The sequence below is a fragment of the Gorilla gorilla genome, chromosome 2 (genome assembly GCF_029281585.2).
Source record: "Gorilla gorilla gorilla isolate KB3781 chromosome 2, NHGRI_mGorGor1-v2.1_pri, whole genome shotgun sequence".
NCBI classification, from domain to species: domain Eukaryota; kingdom Metazoa; phylum Chordata; class Mammalia; order Primates; family Hominidae; genus Gorilla; species Gorilla gorilla.
In genome coordinates, this window is record NC_086017.1 from 62100631 (window position 1) to 62118790 (window position 18160).

Below are 18160 nucleotides of genomic sequence, written 5' to 3' on the forward strand. Positions count from 1 at the left end.
GCCTTCGGTAGCATTTACTGAGTGCCTGCTCTGTGTCAGGTGTGGGGTGAGGGAGGCAAGCAGGGGAGGGTCAGACCAGGCCGGCAGAGGTGAGGTGAGTGTGGAGGTGGCACCGTGCAGGATTCCGGTTCACGGCTATTCGGCCGTGGGTCCCTGGCAGAAGTTCCGGTTATAGAAGTGGTGGTTGTCCCTGGTCAGGGCCATGCCCAGCTGGGCCCAGAAGCTGCGCTGACCACTGGGCTGGTGGGGCCAGAGGAGGACACTCTGGCGGCAGAGGCGCTGGCGCAGCCGCACGTAGCGGGAGCGGCGGCCGTCAGGGCTCAGGATCACCAGCACCACGACGTCCTTGCGGTCCTCCAGCAGGCGCTGCTGGGCCAGCAGGAAGCTGGCACGCAAGAGACCACTGACCCGGTCCGTGTGGGCCAGCACAAACAGCGTCTTGCGGCTGCCATAGACTGAGGCCCACAGGTTCTCAAAGAGGGTTTTGCCAGGCAGCCAGTCGCGCTCCTCCAGGCACAGGCGGAGTGCCCAGCGCCCACGGCACTCCTCCAGCTGCCCCCTAAGCTCGTTGTACACCCAGTCTGCCACTGCGCTCTGCGTTTTGTCGAAGACCACGAAGGCATCGTAGGGCAGGGCATCCTCACCTCGCCCACTTTGCCGCCCTCGCCAGGGAAGCCAGGCCAGGCACAGGTGGAAGCAGTACCAGAGGTCCCAGCCACAGAGGTGATGCAGCATGGGCACACCCAGGCCCAGAGCCACAGCCAGCAGTGAGAGGGCGAAACAGTCCCAGGAGAGGGCCTCATCCAGGCAGAGGCGCAGGTCCTGCGCAAAGATGCTGAGGCCCTGGAGCTGGCCCGGACTGCCACACTTCACCCGGCTGGGCAGACCAGGCACGGCAGCCTGCACCTCCAGCAGGAAGTCCATAAAGGCCGCCCCACAGGCGCAGTGCAGAGGGTTGGCGCTTACATCTAGTATTCGCAGGGCACTCGCCAGGGGCCCAAACCAGGAGTGGTCCACTGTCTTGAGGGCATTGGCGCTAAGGTTGAGCTCTCGCAGCTCCTTGGCCTTGGAAAAGAAGCCGGGGGCCACGAAGCTGATGCTGTTGCAGCTGACATCCAGCCTCCGGAGCCGGGTGCCAGCAGGCAGGCTGCCATTGGTCAGGGCCTTCAGCTGGTTTCCTGCCAGGTCGAGGACTTCCAGTTTGGGCAGGAAGTGGAGGCTCCACCACTTAAAGAAGGCCAGGTAATTGTCACGGAGACGCAGCACCTGTAGGCTCTTGGGGAGGTTGCGCAGGGTTTGGGGCAGGAGGGTGTGCAGGCGATTCTGGGACAAGTCCAGCCAGATCAAACCGCTCAGGCCTTGGAAGAAGTGCAGATAGAGGTCTCCCTCGGCCCACATATGGCCCAGTGCATTGCCGCTGAAGTCCAGGGCCCGCAGCGACGTACTGCAGAGCTGCTGGGACACTTGGCTGTGGATGTTGTTGTGGGCCAGGCTGAGGTGGCGCAGGGTGCGCAGGTGAGCCACGAAGCTGAAGTTGTGGCCCACGCCCTGCATGCCAAAGGGCTGGCTGTTGTAGCTGAGGTCCAGGGCCTCCAGTCGCGGTAGCTCCGTGAATGAGTGCTCGTGGTAGAGGTCCAACTTATTGTGGGACAGGTCTAGCACCTGCAGACCAGTCAGCGGCAGGAACTGGGAGCCATTGACTGCCTGCGAGATGCAGTTGTGGCTCAGGCGCAGGCACTGCAGGTGCGAGAGCTGGGCAAACATCTCCGGCTGCACGGTCACCAGGTTGTTCCGTGACAGATCCAAGGTGAAGTTGAGGGTGCTGCAGTTGGGCCTGAAGTCTTCAGAGCTGGGAGTGTCCACTGGGGCCGGAGCAAGGTCCCCAGGCTGCAGCCAGAACTTCTCCTCTCCATCTGCCTCCCCCATGGTGGCTGTCAGCTCCGAAGCTCCGCTGATGCGGTTGTCCGACAGGTCCACGTAGCGCAGGCCAGGGAAGGCCCTGAAGATGCCGAGCTGGGCCTGGTTGATGAAGTTCATCTGCAGACGCAGAGTCTGGAGCATGGGCAGGCGGGCCAGTGGCCGGAGCGTGGTCTCATCGAGTGAGCGGAAGAAGATGCCGTGCATGTCCAGCTCCTTCAGTGCGACCAGGCTCCCGAAGGAAGGGGCCAGAGACAGGTGGGCAAAGGACACCCTCTTTTGGTAATTGAAGGACAGGTTAAGCTTGCGCAGCTGTGTTAGGCCCTGGAAGGCCTTGGTTTTGGTGATGCATTTGTAGAGGAAGTTCTCACTCAGGTCCAGCACTCGGAGGTTTCCCAGCCCACGGAACCAACTGGCATTCAGCCAGGAGAGAGAACTGTCCTTCAACACCAGGCCTTCAAGACGGCTCAGGTGGCTGAAGGTATCGGGATGTAGCTGGGGGAAGTGACGAGGGCACTCCATGCAGGGGTTGGGAGCGTGGTCGCAGCGGCGGCAATTTCCACCCACATCGAGCACACGCAGGGCGGTCAGATTGGCCAGGTCCTCAGGCGCCAGTTTGACGATGCGGTTGTAGGACAACAGCAGATACTCCAGGCTGGAAGGCAGGTTGCGGGGCACCACAGTGAGGTTGTTGTACTTGAGTGACAGGTGGGTGAGGTTGCCCAGGCCAAGGAGGGCACCCGGGGCCACCTCCAGTGCCTGCCTGCAGGGGTTCTTGTAATAACAGTTGCCGTCCATGAATAGGAAGCGCAGGGCATGCAGGCCGGCGAGGCTGGCAGAGTCTAGCATCAGGATGTTGGTATGGCTGAGGGACAGGGATATGAGGGATTTAGGCAGCGCAGGCACAGTCATGATGTTGTTGTAGCTCAGGTTTAGCTCTTCCAGGGTGGGCACAGCCAAGAAGGTGCTGGGCTCGATGGTCATGTGACAGGGGAAGTGCATGGGGCTGAGGCCAACCGGCGGGCAGTTCCACTTGAGGTTGAGACGCCGCAGGCTGGGCAGGTGGGCAAAGTCAGAATCATGGAGGTGGTGGATGCGGTTGGAGGACAAGGAAAGGCTGGTGACGTTGCCACGGGGTGCTGCCATGGAGAAGTGGGGCACAGACTTCAGGAACAGCCAGTTGCAGTTCACCAGGCCGTGCGGCTGGAGCTCACAGGGTAGGAAGGCAGGCAAGGTACCCAGGGCCAGGGTCATGGCCAGCACGATGGCCTGCACCAGGAGAGACAGCGGGTGCAGGGCGCTGCGGCAGAAACCCTGTGGGGGTGGGAGGGCTGTGTGAGTGGCCGGCCCCCAGCTCCTCCTCCACCCACTCCACTTCATGGGCATCTTCCAGCATCTTCCAACCCCTGTCTCCAAGCCCTACCTGCAGAAGTTCTTCCTGGCTGCCAAGCCCCAATCCCATCCTCCATGGCTTGTGGGGAACCTGAACTTAGTCTCAGACCCAGTCTTGGACTCAGAATTAGGCCTCAGAACCAGGACTGAGACCTAGAATCCAGACTTATGATCTGGAGCTTTCACCGTAACCAATCCCTGGCTATACCAGGCCGGGCAAGGTGGCCCACGGCCCCCCCGGTCTCTCCCCGACTTTCCCTTCCTGCTCCTGAGCAAGGTGGCAGCTGGCTCCCTCCCCTCCAGCTGCCCTGAAATCCGCTCTCTGCCCTCCACCAGCCACCCCACAACCCCTTCCTTTTCCTTCGGCCAAGATTCAGGCAGGTGTGAGAGTCTCCCACTATGGCCCAGGCTGGCTGCCTCCCAGGGACCCTGGCCAGCGGGCACTGCACAGCTCCATCACTCTTTGCCTGCCTCACCTAGCCCAAGAGACTTTGCCTTATGGGTCAGAACAGATGGAGAGAGGGGTGGCCAGCAAAGTCCCAGACAGAGCCAGCCCCAAGCTACAGGCCCAGTGAGACCCAAACCCAGGCTCCAGCCCCAGCTCCATCAGTGCCTCAGCCTCCTCGTCCACTCTGGGGGTTTGGGTCTCATTGCTCAGAAGAGGGCTTCAGTGGCTGGGCACGGTGGCTCACACCTGTAATCCCAGCAGTTTGGGAAGCCGAAGTGGGCAGATCACCTGAGGTCGGGCGTTCAAGACCAGCCTGACCAACATGGAGAAACCCTGGCTCTACTAAAAATACAAAATTAGCCAGGCATGGTGGCGCAAGCCGTAATCCCAGCTACTTGGGAGGCTGAGGCAGGAGAATCACTTGAACCCAGGAGGTGGAGATTGCAATGAGCTGAGATCAAGCCACTGCACTCCAGCCTGGGCAACAAGAGCGAAACTCCGTCTCAAAAAAAAAAAGGAGAGGGCTTCGGCTCTGAAGTCTTCAGGATTAAGTGAGTGTCCCCAGGGCCATGTGGGTGACAACCCGTCAATGTTGCTTGCAGCTGCCAAGCCCACTTCTTTCCCCACCCCTTCCCAGGATATCCCCTTCCCCAGGGGACTGAGAGCTGTTGTCCTACCATGCTGGGGGGCAGGGGCTTCTCCAGAGGGTCTGGCGGGCAGACTGGACAGCAGCTACAGGGAAGGATGCTTCACACTCGAGGTCCCTTCCCACAGGGGCAGCAGCGGCTCAGAGAATAGAGGAAGTAAGACTTTTATACCAGCCTAGTAGCTCCCCCTCCACTCCACCCTGCCCCCAGTGAGGAGGACAGGGTCCCATGAGTCAAAGGCCATTTGCATAGTCAAATGGCAGACAGCTCCTTCACCCCTTCCTCTTTCCACTCCCCTCTCAGACAGCCTACATCCCATGAGGGCCTCACACCTGTCCTCTACCAAGCCCAGGGAGGAGCTAAGGCCCAGAGCTCAGGCAGAGAGCAGGAAGAGATGGGAATTCGGGGTAGCACCAGTAGCGGGTACACCTTGCTGGGCATTCCCCATTCTAAGAGGACACTTCCACCCTCAGGTCTTGGCTCCTGCACCACAGCTGGTGCCCTCAGGACAGCGGCTGCCGACTTGTCCTTTCCTGCCCTTGTGGGCACCATCTCCAGAGTTCTGCAGGGCCTCATGCGTGGAGGGCCAGGGTGTAGCTTGAGCAGGAGGCTAGGCTGCACCTGCCTTCACCACAGCCTTGCAACATCTTCCGGAAACAAGACCTCCTCCTCCACATTCCCAGAGCCCCTGGGGCCCCATCAGAGCACACACCACGTCACTCCAGATGGAGCTCCTAGAGGCCAGGTGTGCGCTGGCCCAGCGGGGCCGCCAGCCAGTCCTCCCCATCAGTTCTTCCCACACTCCTTCTGACCTAGGTGACAAGACTCAGATTCCTCCGGCCCAAAGCCTTGGGTGACCCCGGGCCCCTCAGCAAGTTCTGCTGGGTCCACCATGCTGAAGGGTGTGCCCACAGCCCACCGTCCCCATGTCCACCAGCCCCCATCCTCTCTCCTAGACCCATGCAGGTGCCACCTCCCTTCTGGCTGTCCTGCCCTGCTCTCCACCCTCCAGGGGCTGGTCACATTCAGCCCCTAGAGGGACCTGTTCAAACCTAAGTCACACTGGGTCCCTCCTGTGCTCAGACCCCTCCCTGGCTGACTCTGGAGTCAAAGCCACAGTCCACAGATGGCCAACAAGGCCCTATGGGACTTGCCACCTGCTCTTCCCCTGAGTGCTCTCCAGGCCCACTGGCCTGCTTGCAGTTGACTGTGTAGCCCCTGGGCATTTTCCTGCCTCAGGGCCTTGGGATGTGCTGTTCCCTCTGCCTGGAAACTCCCCCAAGTCTCACATGACCCCTCCTTTGCCTCCATTATGTCTCTGCTCCCATGTCACCCTCTCAACAGGGCCATCCAGCCTTCTTACAAACCTCCAACCCCAGATCTGGCACTCCTGAGCTCCTTTGCCTGCTCTCTGTTTCTCTTTGTCCTAACATTTTTTAACTGCTAGCACACCGGATCATTGATCTTTCATGGTTTATTGTATATCGTCTTATTCCCCTGCTGGAATGTCAGCTTCTTGAGGGCAGTGATCTTTTATCTGCATCCCCAGGATCCAGTACAGTGCCCAGCACATAGTAAGTGCTTGATATCTGCTGAATTATGTACACCCAGCAGTCAGCTCTGGGCAGGCACAGAGAGGGTATTTCTGAGTGAAGGCTGAATGAATGAATGAATGAATGGCTGCTGCTGGGAGGAGGCAAGGCTGCACATCTGCCAGCCTGCTCCCCCCAGGCCCACTCTGGGTGGTATCATGGCAGGCAGGCTCCATAGTGCCAGGCATCCGGCTGGCTCAGCAGCAGGGGGCGATGGCATCGTCTTCCTGCCCACCTGGGAGCCAATGTTTCAGCTGGGCAAGGACAAGCCTCCTCTGGGTCTTAGCTAGTCTGGCTCTCCTCTCTACAATTCTAGGGGCTTGAGCAGGGGCTCAGAAAGGCGCCAGGGATAGAATGTTGCCCTGAGCCAGGAAGGAGAGCAGTGCCCACTCAGTAGCTGGGCTGCAGGCATCAACCCCATGCTTCCACTCCTGCCTGCCTGGGGTGGAAGGCACCTGCATTCACTCCCTCCGTCCACCTCTCAGAGGGATACACCAAAGCTCGGGCTCCTGTGGAGCCCCAAGCCTGAGACTTTCCCAGAGTCCCTTGGACCAGGGACCCAGACCCCCATACCCAGCGGTGGCCCTGCCTTCCTTGGAGGCAGAAAACCAGAGAGGCCAGTAGGCTGACAGAGGGGTCTGCACACACAGGTACAGACCCACGCACATGGACACACTCAGCTTGGAGACACTGATACCGATGTCCACAGAAAAACTTGTCCTGGCCTCAGCCCAGGGAGGCTGGGAAGCCTTCGAGGAGGAGCCCTTATCCCATGTGGGAGGCTGCATAAAGTCCCTCTCAGAGATCCTTGTCCTAATTCCCCAAACCTGCAAACACGTGACCCCAACGCCCCACAGTGTGGCAAAAAGGACTTCGCAGATGTGAATAAGTTACCCATCTTGAGGGGGGTAGGTGGTGGGGGCAGGGAGGGTGAATGCAATTACAATGTCCCTTATGAAATGGAGACAGAGGGAGATTCGACTACAAAAGGCCATGGGAGCCTAGAGGCCGAGGAAAGCAGAATCAGAGATGTCACCTCTGGCTTTGAAGGTGGAGGAAGGGGCCCCAAGCCAAGGAATACAGCCAGAAAAGGCCAGGAGATGGGTTCTTCTGAGGGGCCCAGACAGCCAGCGCTGCCAACACCTCAGCTTTGGCCGTGAGACCCATCTCAGTCTTCCAGCCTCCAGAACTGTAAGAGAATACACTTGAGTTTCTTTGAAGCCACTAAGTTGGTGGTAATTTGTTACGGCAGCCTCAGCAAATGACCATACGCAGATCCCTCATGTCACAGCGGAGGCGCGCCTGCCTCTCCAGCAGGGCTCCTGTTGACTGGGAGACCCACGTGAGGCTGCACCCCCGCTCACAGGCACAGCCTCTCCCACACACCTGGAGGTGGAGTGCTGGGGCTCCACCTCGCAGGCCGGCACTCCCCTCTCCCCTGTTGGGAAAGGACAGTTATATGCACAAGACTGCCCAATTCCCAGGGCCAGAGGCGGTCTCTCAGGGCCAAGCACAAGTCTTGATTTAAAAATATTTTATTCTTTAGAAAATACAGCATTCAACCATCCCAAACTGCAGTGACCCCTGCCCCAGCCCTGACTGACCCCACTTCTTGTGGCCAAAGGTTTCTGGGCTGTGCTGGGACCCTAGTCTCAGCTCCCCGGGAGGCCAGGTTCATGCCAGTCCCCTGACCTAGCCCCCTTAAGCCAGCCAGGCAGGGTCCCCGGACACCCTGGGCACACAGATGAGATGCAGGGACAGCAACAGGGAAGGGTCACAAAATGCCAGCCCGGTGGCCCTCGGACGCTGCAAGTGCGTTCAGCTGCCAGCCCTCCTGACCTCCCAGAAACACTTTCCTGGAGCCCAGGAAGGAGGATGGTGGCAGGGAGCGGAAGGTGGGCAGCCCCACAGTCCACACGTGGCCGGCCCTGCTCCAGCCTCCTAACTGTCATCCCCATTTTCGCCCGGGCCGCGGATGAGGCGCTTATGGCCCCGCTTGCCCCCTGGGCCCTTGGGCTTGGCGAAGGCCTGCTTGAAGGCGTGTTGCTTGGGGTGCACCTCGTCGTAGAGGAACTCTGCCGTCAGCTCTGCCCCATCGCCAATCTCAATCTGCATGGGGCAAGGCAGTGGTCACCCCAGTGGGAGGGGCTCTGACATACACCACCCCTGGTAGCCCCCACTCCTGGGGTACCCCTTGCTCTCACATCCTAGCCCTGGGGTCTCCTGAGGTCTCCCCTTGATTCCCCACCTGGAATGCCACTCCCAGGAAAGCAAGAGCTTAGGGCCTGCCGCCCTGCATGCCTTGGACTCTGCTCGCTGGGGTCACCTCCTCCCTGTCTCCAGGCCCAGGGAAAGGACATAACATGGTAGCCAGGACTTGGACTTTTCTGAGCCACCGATCAGCTGGGCAGCCTTGGGCCATGCGTGTTGCCCCTTGGGCCTCAGATGCCCTATGATCAACACGACAGCAACGATTCCTGCTCTGCCGTCATCTCAGGACCCCAGCGCCCCACATGGAGATTGGGGTGATAGGGCCTGGGGAGGTGAGGCCCTGGGGAGGGCACCTACTTTCTTGGCGATCTCCAGATGGAAGTCCTGCTCCACGGAGTCGAGGAGGCGGCTCTTGCAGCTGGAGTACAGCATTCGCTCCTTGATGCTGCACTTGTACCCCGGCATGGAGTAGATGAACACTGTTGGGGGGCAGGAGGTGAGCCTGGGAAACCTGCTGACCTTCGCACCCAGAGCAGGCCTGCCCCACTGCAGACCAGCCCTGCTCCCACCCAGCCACAGGCTTGGGAGCCCTGCCATGGCCACTCACCTACAGACTCAAGGGGGTCGCCCTCATGGGTGTGCTTGTAGAGGAAGAAGTGGTAGCGGGCAGCATCTCGGGGCACCCGGGAGGGCAGCTGGGCCACATCCGTGGGCTCTGTGTGCACCAGCTCAATGGTTTCCCGCTCTAGGTCCAGCTTCTGCCCAGGGCCAAGGGAAGATGGGAGAGCACCAGGTCGGGGTGGGCCCAGGCCCCTCTCCCCAGAAAGCCCTCAAACAGGATTAGCTGGTGGGCAGGAGCCTGATGTGACCTCCCTCTCCCAAGACTCCCCTGCAATGGCCATCCCTCTATGGGGGTCCCTCTGAAGAGGCCAGTCCTGGGCCCAGCCCCAACTCTGCCCCTTTGAAGGTTGTGCTAGACAAGGAACTCCCACCAAGGGTAGTCAACGGTAGTGACTCCTGGGACAGGATGGTGTGGAGGGTCACAACCTCAGGGAGATACTGCCACTGGGCCAGCCCATCCTCAGAGGCAAGGCCTCTGGCGGAAGCATCTTGGAAAGGAGGAGCCGTTTTGCTTGAAAGCGGCAGCTGGAACAGCCAGGGCAGAAGGACCCTGCCTAGGGAAACCGGGTGGTCAAGGAGACAACAGAGGGGATCTGTGACAGGAAGGGCCTCAGGGCTGAGGGGTCAGTGTGACCCCAGGGGTATGGGTGGAGGGCGGAATGGGGCAGTGTGCTCACGGGTGTACCTGTGTATGAGCAGGGCCTGGGGACAAGGGACCAGAACACATCTATGTGCACACAGTGTCTGTGCCCGAGGCGGAATAGGTAGGGATCAGGGAGGGGTGGGGTGGACTATGTGTTCCCACGAGCACATGGATGAGCTGAAGGGGACAGACTGCAGGCTGGTGGAGTGGGGACTCCATGTACATATGCACATGTGCATGGGCAGGAGTAGGGGTGGTGGCAGCGTGTACCAAGGTAGGGAGCAGGCACCCACCATCTGGATGTAGTTGACCATCTTCTGCTTGAGCTGCTGGAGTGCCCGCTGGGCCTCAGGCTGCAGGGGGAAGGCGAGGCCCTGCAGGGTCTGGTGCTTGCTTTCCACACTGATCTCTGTCTTCACCTGTGGGTAGGGGAATGGTGAGGGAGGCCCTCACCGGCCCAAAGCAGGGTGTGGCTCCCAGGCAGCACAGGCTGCCACTGGGCCGATATGACCCTGAGGGCTCAAGGCTAGGGCCTCTGCTCCCCACCCACCTCGTTAATGCGGATCTGCTGGAGCTCTCTCTCAGCCGAGGTCAGCGGGGCAGGTGCCGCACAGGACGACAGGTGTTTCTGGTACCCAGCAAAAGAGAGGTCATCCTGCAGGGGTGGGGGTGAATGCAGAGCCATAAATGGGCACCTGGGGATTGGCTAGAGGAGGCCCCCCGAGCACGCCAGCTTGCAGCCCTTGGACTCCCCCAGCGCCCCCATCTTCCTCCCAAAGCTGGCACTAGCTTGCTCTCTGACCCTGCACAGTGACCCCTCTCTGTGGGCCCAGGATTGTGTCCCAGTAAGTCCTGGCTTAGGGTTACCTTCACAGTCCCGAAGAGCTCATCCTTGATGTGGCCACCTCCAAACTCCTTTTTCACTGTGGCCCGTGTGGCCGCGTACAGCATCTTCAGCCGCACCTGAAGGGCAAGGGCCAAACCGTGAGAGGCCTCTGGGCAGGGCTGCCTCTCCCGGAACAGACAGGTGCCTCTGGAGGAACTCGGTGGGCTCACTGAGCTGGCACACCTGGCAGAGGGCCAGCCCGGGGCCAGGACGCAGCAGGTGGCCCCCACCAGCAGGGGGAGCCCTTGTCCAGCCTGATCACAGCCTCCGGAGCCAGGCTGATGCCTGGAGAGCGAGAGGTACCCAGGCTGCGGGCACAGGGACTTGACCCTCTCTCAGACTCCCTAGGGCACGGCCTGACAGCTCCTCCCCCACCCTCCAGGGGCAGGCCTGTGTCCCCTCTTAGATCCCCCAGGGCAAGGCCTTGTTGCCTGGCTCAGCCCCAGCTCCCCTCCTCACTTCTCACTGGCCCAGGACTCACGGGGGAGTTATCAGGCGACCAGGCGAGGAAGAGCCATTCGAAGCCCTGAGCATTCTGTGAGTCGAGGCGGTAGAGCAGGTAGCAGGGCTGCTGGGCGTCCAGCAGTGGCAGCACGGCCCTGTCATAGTCCTGGTCCCAGCGGCCCACCGGCTCCTGCGAGGCACCCAGCACGAGCTGCTCTGGGGGCAGAGGCCGGATGAGCAGCCGCTCCCAGCTCCCACTGCGCCTCCCGCTGCAGACCTCCAGCCTCGCCGTGGCTGCCCAGCTGGCTCAGAGCCGCCGGCTGCCCCTCACCTTCCCTGGAGCCCCCAGGTCCCAGAAGTGTGAGGCTGTGTGGCTGAATGAGTGAGCACGGGAAGGCACAAAGCTGCCACCTGGGGGCTGCCCCCCTGCACATCCCCAGCGCATGCACACACACCCCCCCACACCCCCCCCAACACACACACACGTGCGCAGATCACCAACACAAACAGCTACACAGAGACACGCAGCCGTCAGCCCCTCACGGACACCACACCCCTGGGTGCTCCCTTGGACCCCATCCCCACCTCACAGCTGCTTAGCCCACAGTTCCCACGAAACTGCCTCCTGCTCGCCTCCTCCCCTGGGGCTCCAGCAGAAGAACCGCAGCAGACTCCCCTCAGGACAAATGTGCTGAGGGGCAGGTCACAGCCCCAGGCCACAGGGACCTGCAGGGGCAAAAGCCTCTGGAAAGGAGGAGCAGGGGCTCCTACCAGACCCTGCATAAACAGACACCCTGCGGCTACCTGCCAGCTGCAGTCCCCTCAAAAATGTCACAGATCCTTGCCGGGCGCGGTGGCTCATGCCTATAATCCCAGCACTTTGGGAAGCAGAGGCAGGCGGATCGCCTGAGGTTGGGAGTTCGAGACCACCCTGACCAACATGGAGAAACCCCATCTCTACTAAAAATACAAAATTAGCTGGGTGTAGTGGCCTGTAATCCCAGCTGCTCGGGAGGCTGAGGTGGGAGAATCGCTTGAACCCAGGAGGTGGAGGTTGTGGTGAGCAGGAGATGGCGCCATTGCACTCCAGCCTGGGCAACAAGAGCGAAACTCCGTCTCAAAAAAAGAAAGAAAACGTCGCAGATCCAAAGCAGCCACCATCTAAGTGCCTAGGCCCTACAGGCCTGCCAGCTCCTTGGCTGAAATGGGGCATCCAGCTGCACTTGTAGACTGGGACCTCATCTGGGCACCAGACACCAGCCTGGGTATACACAGGTCTAGCCTGGAGCAATAACTGGGGCAAACGGGCAGTCAGCCTGGCTGGGGGTCCTGGTGTCAGTCCACCAGACTCTCCTGATCTGGGCAGGGGCCCCGATGCCTGGACGCCCCAACAGACCAGGCCCTCTGAGGCCTCGGCCTCCTCACCTGCCCACCCAGAACTCAGACACGATCACAGTCACAGTGACTTTGAGTAGTCACGGCCTGTGTTGGCCCCTACAGCACTGTCAATATTGCTTAATTTGTTGCTAACATTTTCAAACTGGGAAATTTTACATAAGAAGTAGAATTCTCAGCCTCTCTAGAAAAATCAGGCCCTCTGGCCACACTGGAGCCATCCTCAGTTGGAGATGGACAGTGGCTGCCCATCGGGGGCCTGGACCCTCCTGGGCACTCCCAGGTACCCCAACAACTGTCATGCAGAACTGAGATAAAAGTCAATCCAGAGAGTCCTCCTGCTTAAAATCTTCAGGGACGGCCGGGCACGGTGGCTCATGCCCGTAATCCCAGCGCTTTGGGAGGCCAAGGCGGGCGGATCACGAGGTCAGGAGATTGAGACCATGGTGAAATCCCGTCTCTACTAAAAATACAAAATTAGCCGGGCGCAGTAGTGGTCGCCTGTAGTCCCAGCTACTCGGGAGGCTGAGGCAGGAGAATGGCGTGAACCCGGGAGGCGGAGCTTGCAGTAAGCCGAGATCGCACCACTGCACTCCAGCCTGGGCAACAGAGTGAAACTCCGTCTCAAAAAAAAAAAAAAAAACAACAGTCTGCAGGGACATCTTGTCTGGGAGGCAACAGGGAGGGCCGAGGACTGGGGTCAATGAGTGCAACTGCCTTTTTAAGGGTGGGGTGGCTGTGGCCTGCCACTCCAGGAAGCCGTCACTAATATTCTGCCACAGTGACCCCTGCCCAGTCTCTGAGGGCATCAGAATTTGGACTCCCTGGGCAAAGCACTGCCAAGGCCCTAAAACTTGGAATGGCAGATCCTGCTTTGAGCCAACACAACGCGTGGAAAGTCAGCTGAGCACCAGGCCCATTCAGGCAGCCATCCAAAATGCCTGCTGCTGAATGGCTACTGAGAAGAGCTGGGAGGACCTCCGGGGAGTCTGGCCCACCCCAGTCCCAAAGTCTGTACCCCTCACCCAAAGGGACAGTCCATTGGCATGGAGGAAAGGTGAAAAAATGTTCTCTGGCCTCTGACCTCCCAATCCTCCTCAGTTTAATCCTCTGCCTCCCCAAACCCTCCCCACTTCAGGCCTCAGCTCAAGTCCCAGTGTCCCCAGCACTGCCCTCTATACAGCTCCCAGGTCCTCAGGGGCAAGGCCAAGGCCCAGCCAAGCCTAGAACCCTCCCATCCTACTCTCAGATGAGCCAGACACTCATCCCTTCTCCCCATCATGGGGGCACTTCCAAGAGAAGGGTGCAGGATCTCCTTAGGTCTCCCCTCGGACAGCAGCTGAGCCAGGCCAGGCCACAAACAAATGGGGCAGGTGGCACCAGCCACAAGGGGCAGTGCTGGATTCACTTATCCCCTGCCCCTCTGCCCAGCCCAGCTCAGCATCCTGGCCAGGCCCATCTGAATATCCATGCAGCCTCTGGGAGGTGGCAGGACCCCAGGACACAGCTCTATTTGCTGACCCCAGCTTCGGCTTCCTGCTCTGCATAACAGAGGTGACAATCATGCCCACCTCTGATGCTGCCCTGTGAGGCTCTCCTTTGTCAGGATGGCCTCACACCCATTTCCAGAGTGGGAAATTGAGGTCCTGGCAGGCCAGGGGCCAACATCCTCCTTCCCCCACCCACAGAGGCAGCAGAGTCCACCCCCAAGCCTATACCCTGGCCTGTGAGGGGCACTCACCGTCCTCAATCACAACCTTGATGAGCCGCACAGAGCCAGCCCGTGCCTTGGCAAAGAATTCCTTCAGCTCTTCCGTGGCTATAAGAACAAGAAACATGGTGGGGGATGAGTGGGCAGAGTGGACAGAGACGAGTATGGGGCCTGCTCTGTCCCACAGGGTCTGGTGGCTGAGCTGGGAACCAGGTTAAATACAGCCCCCCATGTGACTGGGAACCTGAGACAGCCACTGAACACAAGCTCCCAAATTTAGCCAGCAGAGGTGGCAGGCGAGTGGCCTGCTGGCTGGGATAGGTCTGGTGATGGGGCGGGGTGGGCAGGGATGGAACAACCCACCAGAAGATGGGCAGGCTCTGGCATAAGCCAGGCCAGCCACAGTGAATAGCCTCCATCTGCCCCCTGCCCCCCAGGATGGCCGAGCTCTGGGCTGGCCTGGACACACTCAGCACGGTCATATACACAGGAAAAAGAACACAGACAAATGCCCCCACTGTGCAATGACCACTATGCCCATTCACACACACACACACACACACACACACAGAGCTCAATTCAGCATGTGTGAATGTAACACACAACACGCATGTGTGACAGAGGAGCAGAAATTCAAACACCCTCATACATGAACACATGCTCAGTTGCTCAAACACAAATGGCCACGCATGTTTAGATACACAAACACACACAGAGATATAGTCCCCGGCTTGCTAACACGCACACAGGCAGGCAAGTGCAGAGCTTGGCTGAGACGTGTGTGCAGGCAACAGGATGTATCAAAGTGTACACAGAAGCACATGGACACGCATGACACCCATGTGTGCAGCCCCAGTCCCAGCCCTCCAGCCAGGCTGTCTAACCCTGAGACCCAGAGGAGCCACAGCCAGCACAGATACAGCCCTGTGGGGGGTGGGGGGACAACATGCCCTTAACCCTCAGGCAGTCGGGGCAGCTTCCAGGAGAAGGAATGGCTCCCCGAAACTCACTAAGAGACTCCATCTTGGTCAGGTGCGGTGGCTCTCGCCTGTAATCCCAGCAATTTGGAAGGCCAAGGCGGGCAGATCACCTGAGGTCAGGAGTTCAAGACCAGCCTGGCCAATATGGCAAAACCCCATCTCTACTAAAAATACAAAAATTAGCCAGGCATGGTAGCACGCACCTGTAATCCCAGCTACTCAGGAGGCTGAGGCAGGAAAATCGCTTGAACCCGGGAGGCGGAGGTTACAGTGAGCTGAGATCACACCATTGCACTCCAGCCTGGGCAACAAGAGTGAAACTCTGCCTCAGAATAAAAAAAAAAAAAAAAGAGAGACTCCATCTTGGTCATTGGGCTGTAGAGCTGTAAGGTGAGAGCCAGTGAGTGACCAAGGACCCCAGGGCAGAGGTGAGGACCATGGTGAGAGCTGGGGAGCCATAAGTGGTGGATCTACTAGTGGACAGGGAAACCACCACGGCCCATGTGGGGAAGGGCCCTGCTTGGGTCCCTGGGTGAGCAGGACTAGGCCAGTGTGACCTTGAGGCTGCCCAAGGGTCAGGGGAATTCTGTCAGGAACACAGCTGGAGGCCTGAGGTCAGAGAATATTTATAGGGCCAGGACTGGGCAACTCAGGGGCGGGGGGGCCTTTAGGAAAACAAACTCTGGTTATGTCCTCAGGTGCCCCCCCTTTTGCAGAGTGACCATTAATCTGAGACCTCAGGCTATGCACCACCCTCCAAGGCCACTGGGTGGGCTGGGGCCCAGCTGAGCTCAGCAGACCCTTAGGGCTCAGAGAAACATGGCATGGAACTGGAGGCAGGTGGACACTGTCCCACTGGGCCAGGACAGAACTTTCCATCGGCAGATCCCAAGCAGGTCCCTGAGGCCCCAAGCCTGGCCTCTGGGTCTCCACTTCTCCCTCAGCTGTGTGACTCCTGACCTCTCTGAACTTCAGTGTATAAAATGGAAATAATAGCCCCAAACTTGGCAGGGCTGTGGTGAGGGGTAAATGGGAGAAAGGGCTTGGCGATGGTGGCCTCTATTAATAACAATTAATCTTTTATTATGATAATAACAGCAAGCTGACTGTGCTGAGCTGCCCCTTCTACCTGCCCAGACCTTCCCAGAAGGAAGGCCAAGAAGCTCCCCTAAGGGACAGGCCGACTGGCCCCTTCTAGTGTTACCAGGGCAAACTGACACCCCCACAGGGAAAGGCACATCCCTGCCCACCCCAGCCCCAATGCCTGCCCAGCCACCATCAATAATCCAGAGGCCAGGCCTGGGACACCTGAGCCTCTATTATCAATGATTCATGAACACCCTCCCTCCAACTCCAGTGAGCCTCACATTACAGGTCCCTTTCCTGCCTGCTCTGCGGTCAGCAGATCCACACCTATGGTCAGGACAGGGCTGGCACTTGGTCCTCCAGGGTGATCTCTGCTGCCAACTTCCCAGGCCAGAAATGGGAAGAAGTGGGCTGCTCACAGGTGGAAGGAGGGCTAGGGGCAGCCCAGTCCCCAGTGACCCCCTCGGTGGGCCTGTCTCACTATGGGAAAGGAGGGAGTGAGGCAGCAGGGAAGGGGTAAGGGGTGGCTAACTTCCTGGGATCTCCTCCACCAGGGCTGGAGGCTGGGAGGCAGCAGCTATGACCAGACAAAGGGGAAGGAAGAAGCTGGCCAGGAGGCAGTTCCCTCCTGTGGGGCTGAGTCATGAAGCCCGCCCGCCAGCTCCTCCTGGAGAAAGGCTGGCCCATCTGGGAGCCCTGGCCCTGACCCAGGCCCCTGCTTTCACGGGGCCAGGGAAACCTTCTCAGGGCAGCCCAGCCACCAAGTGGCCACAACCGCACCAGGATTCAGGTGGTCAGGCAGGTCGATGGTGGCAGCCCCAGGCAGGGGATCCTAGTGTGGTGGGAGGGGTGGCTGATGGCCAAACCCGACAGGCTGTCTGGGCAAACAGCCCGGGCCTTCCCCACAGGCCAGGCAGCTCTCTCAGGCCAGTGACAGAGGAGGACACTGAGCCCCAGGTAGAGTCAGGGCACCTGGCTCCCAGCCATTGCTTCTCTCACAGCCAGTCCAAGAAGGAAACTGGGACCCCTAGGGGAGGGGAGGGTGTGATGCTAGGGAATGGTGAAGCTTCCTAGGGATGGGGGCTGTGGGTGGGAGCTGGCCTGGATTCTTTAGGGCCAGGACTCTCCCCCCAAAACCCCATATCTGGACCTCTTCCCCGTCTGCAGCCTGGAGCTGGGATCTTCCAACCAAACTGAGGCAGACTCAGAAAGTCACAGTGGAAAATGGGAGGGAGGTCAGAGGTCAAGGTCAGATAGGCAGCTTTCTCCATCCCACGTAGAAGTCTCTGTTCTGGGTTTTCCCTAGCCTGGGGAGAGTGAGTGTTCTGGGAGGAGCAAAGGTCAGGGCCTTCTCCTAACACACATACACAAGCCCATCCAAGTCAGACACATGCGGTATATGCATCCTTGGCAAAAATGCACACTGAGACGCGCTCCAACTGTGCACACACACAGACACCCACATACATGTGCACACTGCCATGAAACACTGATGTCTAAAGAGGGTCCTATGCGACCTACAGTGTCCTTTCAAACAGTCACTAGTTGCCAGTGCATGAATGACCCTAGATGTACACAAGCGAGTCACATCCAGAGGTGCACAGGCAGGACTGTACACGGAAGACGTGTGCACATGCGTGTACACCCACTCCCGGAAAGGAACAAAAATATACAGATGGGCACACACAGCCACATTCATCTCCAGGTAGGCACACAGATACTTCCACCCCGGTTGTGTACGTACACATACACCCACTCCCAGCTATGCACACCACGTCCGTACTCCCCCAGATGTGCCCACCCCAGGCGACCCGCGGCTGCAAATGAGAACAGGAAGCTTTCTCCCGGCTGGTGTGGGGTGGAGGGAGGGGCCGAGAGCCGGGGAGGGGGCGCTTCCGAGAGCCGAGACCGAGGCCCCCTGCCCGCCCGCCATCCGCCCTCACCGTGGATGCCCGTTTGGTGCGCCATGGCTCGGCGCTTCGCTCCGTCCGCGCCGTCGGAGCCCTCCGCTTGACCCTGGCCCGGCAACCCTCGCTGGACCAAGAGAGGAGGAGGATGTGGCAGAGGCTGTCGAGCCTCGCGCAGCTTCCCGGGCGGTGCCGCAGGACCCGCCCCCAGCGGCGCCCCGCCCCCGACAGGCGCGGCAGGGAGGCGGGGACTCGGGGCCGCGCGTGCGCGCAGCCTGCG

General features: G+C 59.7%; 1 protein-coding gene across 3 annotated transcripts; it reads right to left on the reverse strand.

Moving 5' to 3' along the window:
- On the reverse strand, positions 1–18129 carry LOC101154047 (twinfilin-2). 3 transcript variants are annotated; one of them, XM_019023327.3, is made up of 9 exons: positions 17917–18129; positions 13938–14015; positions 10839–11017; positions 10339–10434; positions 10022–10126; positions 9765–9890; positions 8815–8965; positions 8565–8686; positions 1–3231 (listed from the first exon to the last, which is right to left on the reverse strand). In XM_019023327.3, exons 1-9 carry the CDS (start codon positions 17939–17941, stop codon positions 136–138), a joined length of 3978 nt encoding a protein of 1325 aa, XP_018878872.3. In that variant the 5' UTR covers positions 17942–18129; the 3' UTR covers positions 1–135. The 3 variants fall into 3 exon arrangements, with proteins under 3 accessions (XP_018878872.3, XP_004034318.1, XP_004034321.3); XM_004034273.4 differs by lacking the exon at positions 1–3231 and adding an exon at positions 7516–8105; XM_004034270.4 differs by lacking the exons at positions 8565–8686; positions 8815–8965; positions 9765–9890; ... (3 more) ...; positions 13938–14015; positions 17917–18129 and adding an exon at positions 4435–6238.
- Between the last annotated feature and the right edge of the window lie 31 nt (positions 18130–18160).